The 6,288-nt window shown below is 42.1% G+C and overlaps 1 protein-coding gene across 1 annotated transcript; it reads left to right on the top strand.

Moving 5' to 3' along the window:
• The first annotated feature begins 986 nt into the window (after nt 1–986).
• LOC128170109 (uncharacterized) lies at nt 987–2,765 on the top strand. The gene has a single exon (XM_052836078.1). The coding sequence runs from the start codon at nt 987–989 to the stop codon at nt 2,763–2,765; it is 1,779 nt and encodes a 592-aa protein (XP_052692038.1).
• The last annotated feature ends 3,523 nt before the right edge of the window (nt 2,766–6,288 follow it).

Genomic DNA, 6,288 nt, shown 5'->3' on the forward strand with positions numbered 1-6,288 from the left:
GTATTTATATTCCCTGATATTCATAATACAGTCTTTTCTGGATTTTTTTTTACAGAATCATTGTTATTTGTTTTGAGTTATGGTTTATCTTTATGTAAATACATATTGATTCACTTCTCGGTAAAGTGTTCATGCATAGCACATGTACATTGTGTACAAACAATTTTGAGATAACAAATACATGTGTATGTTGGATTAATTGTTACTGTGCTCAGATACATCAGCTTATGTGTGACATTATGGACAATTCATTGATAGAAAAAAAAAATGAAACTAATGGAATTATAATGTCAAAGATTATTTCGAGAAGAGATATATAGTACTGTATATCAAAAGAAATTAAATATTTACTACATGTATCACGCTTTGAGTAAAGCAGACTCTCTCTCTCTCTCTCTCTCTCTCTCTCTCTCAATTTGATATTTGTTAATAGTTTAGACCTAAGCTATTTGGTTTGGTTTTTGTACTGCCATCTTGTCATATGCATAGATCCAGAAATTTTTTTCCAGGAAGGGGAGGGGGGGGGGGGGAGGGAGGAGGTCCGAAGGGTAATTGTTTTCTTTCATGTGGTCTGAGGCATATTTGCGATAATTTTACAATGTAAAATCTTCCTCCATTCTAGATCCGCGCATGTTTTCATACATATGACACTGCATGGTCAGTGTATTTTTTTGGTAACAAATATTCATGTATTTGCTATGCATATGTTCCCCCAGCTACCGGTAATTGATTTTTTAAAATTTTTAGTTTATTTCAATATCCATACTTACCTGCATCAACTATTTGCAATGTGCCCGGGCTCCTACGATCATGCTCGAACATTAAAAACATTAGAGTTATCTGCCCCTACTTGGAACTCTCCTTTACTACTTCCGTTCAGTTTATGTTCGGGCACCGCCATGTTTGGCGGTTTTTTGTTGCGTGGTCAGACAATAAATTTTATTTATTGTTCTTTTCGTAACCTACGGTCGTGTAAAGTATTAAATATGGATAATTACAAGAAGTGTTCACAGTGTTCGCGGGAAATGAACGTTATAGACGATCACCCAGAGTGTTTTCGTCACAGATTGTGTACCGAAGTATTTACTTGTGAAATTTGTAAGGCCTGGACGCCGGGGCGATGGACCGCGTATACCAAGATGGTGGATAAGGCCTTAGCGAAGGCAAACAAGCCTGGAGAAACCGCGGCATCTAGCGAGATGAGAGAACAGCCGACGGTTGGTGAGAATATTATGTCGTCGCCGTCTCCGAGCGGCATGGGAGACAGAACTCGGCCAACACCGCCTCCGAGCGGACAAATAAGGGCCTCACAAGTTCAGTCCTTGCCTCCGAGCGGACAATGGAACCCGCACACAGCTTTTGTGTCCATTAATCCTGCTCAATTGACGTCTCTGAACGGCCAAGCGCAGATGCCATTCGTTCCGGTAGCACCTCCGAGTGCACAACCGAATTTTATGAATTGGTCAGAGCAAGCATTTAATGCTTTTATTGACAGCAGAATAAAGCTCATGACTCAACAGAACGTTTCTCCTGGCGTGACTTCTACTGGTTCTAAAACCACAGGTGAGTCTGTGAATGCAGATACAAATAGAAATGCAAGTAACAGACGGTTTAACAGATTTGAGAGAGAAACGAGGTCAGTTAGCCCTGACGTTCTGGATCTTGCAGATGCCAGAGACGATCAGTTTGTAGATGATGATGATCAGTCCTTGGATGATTCGAGATCTCAGTCGAATGAAAAGTGTGATGAGACCGAATCTACAATTGCATCTGTAGAAGGCTCAGGTTCTTGGAAGAACTTTATAACAAAAATGGCATCAGATCTGAAAGTTCCTTTAGAGGCCGATAAGCCAGAACAGGAGTACGCCTCGTATGTATCGCAACATTTACAGTGCAACAAGGAGTCTTCTAAGATTAGGCCTCCGTTGGAGGGATCTTCTATTCAAGCCTTCATGAATGTAGATAAAGAAGGGCAGACTAGAGGCAAAATCCGTGCTTTCAGAGCTAGAGATGATGAAAAATATGCCGTAGCAGCTGATCATTTTGCAAAATTCTGTAAAGTGCCAAGTCTCGACTCTAATATTGAAGAGGGCATTACAGATGGCAAGACTCAGTCGGGTAAGGGTCAGACAGGAAATGCCAAGGGTCGTTTCAGATTTAGCGACAAGCATAATGCTGCTTATAATTCAGAGTTTCGCAAGGTAGATATGAGTGCGAGACTGTTGTTAAGACAAATATCTTACGGATCAATGATTACGTCTTACTTGGATACAGTTCAGTCTGATGAAGATAAGACTGAGGCTTTGCAAGCTCTTGTGCAGTTGTTTAATTCAATGGCTGATGTAACATCGAGAGTTATTGTAACAGCCGTAGGAGCCAGACGAAGTCTGTATTTGCAGGACATGGCCTTCAAGAATAAGGCTACTGAGTCAAAGTTACAGAATTTGTCAACAATTGGCTCTGATCTTTTCCTCGGAAAGTATTTTGATGTATTGCATTCTAGTGCAGAAAACATAAGAGATGCGAAAGAGACCCAACATTTAAGGGGTAAGGATAATTATGCAGCTTCCAAGAAGCGCAAGTTTGATCAGAGAGGAGATGCAAGACTGAATGAAGCAAGTGCATCTAAGGTTCCTAAGAGAACAGGCAGTAAGGGTACTGAAAACAGGAACTTTAAGAAGAGAAATAATTATCATGACAAGTCAGCAGCAGCTCCGAAGAAGTCTGATAATAATCAGTTGGGGTTTCGAGCCCCCAAGTATTAAGTACGGAATCACTGCCAGTAGAACTTTGCAGGCAAACCAGGAAGTTAGCCAGGGTTTCTCCCCAGGTAGGGGCAAGATTACCAAATGTTGTGGACAGTTGGAAAATGATTACCAACGACAAATGGGTATTGAACATTGTCCAGGAAGGACTTCGTCTTCAGTTCAAAGAGTTACCGGCAGAAAGCGGAACAAGAACTACAGTTATAATAGATGCAAAGAAGCAACAATTTATATCAGAAGAGGTTCTAAGCTTATTAGAAAAAAATGCAATAGAACCAGTCCCGTCAGACCAGATAGGCCAGGGATTTTACAGCACTTTCTTCCTAGTCCCAAAGAAGGACGGAGGATTTCGACCTATTCTGAATCTCAGAGTTCTGAATACATACCTAAAAGTACCTCATTTCAAAATGGAGATATTAAGAAGCATAGTGAGAGCCATAGACCCCGGAGATTGGGCACTATCTCTAGATCTAAAGGATGCTTACCTTCACGTAGCCATGTTTCCAGCAGATCGCAAATTTCTGAGATTCTGTTGGCAGGGTCAGCATTACCAATTCAAGGCAATGCCATTCGGGTTGGCAATAGCGCCGAGAATTTTTACCAAACTGATGGCAGTTATTGGGAGTTACCTCAGAAAGAGGCAGATTCAAGTTTTCATGTACTTGGACGATTGGCTGATCAAGAGTCAAGACAGGACATTACTGTTGAGGCAATTAGAAGAGACCCTTCAGTTAATCCAGAATTTGGGTCTTATTGTCAATGTACAGAAGTCGAACATGAACCCGTCACAAGTTGTACTTTATCTGGGGTCAGTGTTCAACACAAGAAGGGGTCTGGTCCTTCCTTCAGAGGAGAGGTTTCAGAAAATAGTAGAGGAGATAGCTACTATTTCAGAAATGAAGTGTGTGGTAGCTCAGAAGGTTTTACGACTACTGGGGTTAATGGCATCAGTCATCGATTTGACCCCTTTTGCCAGATTACATATGCGCCCAATACAGTTTTACCTGTTGTCTTTTTGGCGCCCACACAAAGACAGTTTAATGCAGTCTATACCAGTGAAGGATACATTACTGCACCATCTGGAATGGTGGAGACAAGCAGAGAACATTTTTCAGGGAGTGTCCCTACAAGAGAAGCAGCCACACAGTGTGACATTGTGGACAGATGCTTCAACACAAGGCTGGGGAGCTCACCTGGAAGATCATCAGATCTCGGGTGTCTGGAGTACCAGGGAGAGAGATTGCCACATAAACTGGTTAGAAATGCGAGCAGTTCAATTAGCTCTGATTCATTTCGAAAGCATACTACTGAACAAGAGAGTTTTGTTGAGATGCGACAACTCGACAGTCGTGTCATATGTCAACAGGGAAGGGGGAACAAAGCCCTTTCAACTGTGTTGCCTGGTTTGGGAGCTATTCAACTGGTGCAAAATCAGGAAGATTGTAATACGAGCTGCTCACATACCAGGGAAAAAGAATGTGTTAGCAGACGATCTGTCAAGGGGTCGACAGGGAGTTCGGATAACAGAGTGGAGTCTGAAACAAGAGTTAGTGAACCAGATTTTTCTGAGGTTCTCCACTCCGAACATAGACCTGTTTGCAACGAGGGAGAACAAGAAGTTGCCAGTGTTCTGCTCCCCCTTTCCGGATCAGTTGGCTTGGGCAGTAGATGCACTCAGTGTACCTTGGAAAGGAATGTTTGCATATGCGTTTCCCCCGCCAGTATTGATACCCCAGGTATTACAGAAAGTGCGGAAGGAGCCATGTTTGCTGGTGTTGGTTGCTCCACACTCTCCAAGACAGTCATGGTATCCAATCCTGTTGGATCTTCTGGTAGACATTCCAAGAAAACTACCAATCACGGAAGACATGCTGACTCAAAAGAAGGGTCAGATAAGGCATGCCGATCCCGAGTCTCTAAATCTGGTGGTATGGAAAATTTCCAGTCTTCCTCCAGTAAGAGAAAGTTTTCTTCAAAAGCTAAGGAGTACATTAAACAGGCAAGAAGAGCCTCAACACAGAGGATGTACCAAGCAAGAATTGCAATTTACAGAAGCTGGTGTAATAGACGGCATATTTGTCCATATTCAGCCTCTGTAGAAGAGTTAGCTAATTTTTTCATTTATTTGCATGAAGAGAGAGGTTGCAAGGCAAATACTGTAGCCGGGTATAGAGCAGCCATAGCTACTGTTCATGCAGGATGGAGAGGAAGATCAGTCAGTTCTAACACAGACCTTTCAAGCTTGATAAAAGGCATTTTTAATAGTAACCCATGTGTTAAACCTTTATTACCTAACTGGGACTTGCCGTCCGTCTTGTTAGCTTTATGCGAATCTCCATTCGAGCCATTAGCAGCATGTAATTTGAAATATCTTACCTGGAAAACAGTTTTCTTACTTGCAATGGCAACAGCAGGTAGAGTTAGTGAACTTCAGGCTCTTTCAGTTAATACCAATAATTTGCGAATTGAAAGAGCAGGGATACGTCTCCTTCCAGATTTACAGTTTTTAGCAAAGACTCAGAGGGCAAACAAGGCTTGGAAGCCTATGTTCATTCCTAGATTTAACCGTTTAGCCACAGATGAGAAGGACTTGTTGTTGTGTCCATGCAGATGTTTGGAGGAATATTTAAAGAGGACTAAAGATTTACGTCAGATGACTGAAAATCTCTTTATTACATACCAATCGGGTATGCACAAAGCGGCAGCTAAGTCTACACTTTCCAGATGGATTGTGTCCCTGATTCAGCAGGTTTACAATGACTCACCAGATTTGACATTGGGTGATGTTAGGGCTCATGACACTCGACGTCTTGCTACCTCATGGGCCTTGTTTAATGGTGCCTCTCTTCAAGAGATTATTCAAGCAGCACATTGGGCCTCAGAGACAACTTTCACTACCTTTTATCTGAAGGATGTGGGCTCAGAGGACAGCTTCGCCAGAGCATCAGTGTTGGAGACAGCTCATTGGGCGAAGAAAAAGAGGAGGAAATAAGCAGTTGGTGAGTAATTAATTTAATTACTTGTATAACCTTCCCTCCTCCCTTGTCTTGTGTTCTACAAATTCTATTTATTGCAAATAGTTGATGCAGGTAAGTATGGATATTGAAATAAACTGTGGGTTTTTAAATGTAAAACCCCTGTTTATAAGATATCCATACTTACCTGCATCCCCGCCCACCTCCCCTTCTAAGGTTATATGGAGGTGGATAAATTAGGGTGTCGTCCCTCACATAAACTGAACGGAAGTAGTAAAGGAGAGTTCCAAGTAGGGGCAGATAACTCTAATGTTTTTAATGTTCGAGCATGATCGTAGGAGCCCGGGCACATTGCAAATAGTTGATGCAGGTAAGTATGGATATCTTATAAACAGGGGTTTTACATTTAAAAACCCACATTTCAGCCCAACATGGACTTCTGCTACCACCTGGCGACATGGGTTTTGCGGGTCGATTCTTGTGGTTTCAACTCTTGAGGTTACCCTGTCTTCCCTACCCACATATTCCCTGTGTTCTACAGACTATTT

Source organism: Crassostrea angulata, unplaced genomic scaffold (genome assembly GCF_025612915.1).
Source record: "Crassostrea angulata isolate pt1a10 unplaced genomic scaffold, ASM2561291v2 HiC_scaffold_321, whole genome shotgun sequence".
Classification (NCBI taxonomy): Eukaryota; Metazoa; Mollusca; class Bivalvia; order Ostreida; family Ostreidae; genus Magallana; species Magallana angulata.

Bases quoted from the DNA above. Each gene is read 5' to 3' on its own strand.
- LOC128170109 (XM_052836078.1), top strand. From the start codon at position 987: ATGGATAATTACAAGAAGTGTTCACAGTGTTCGCGGGAAATGAACGTT.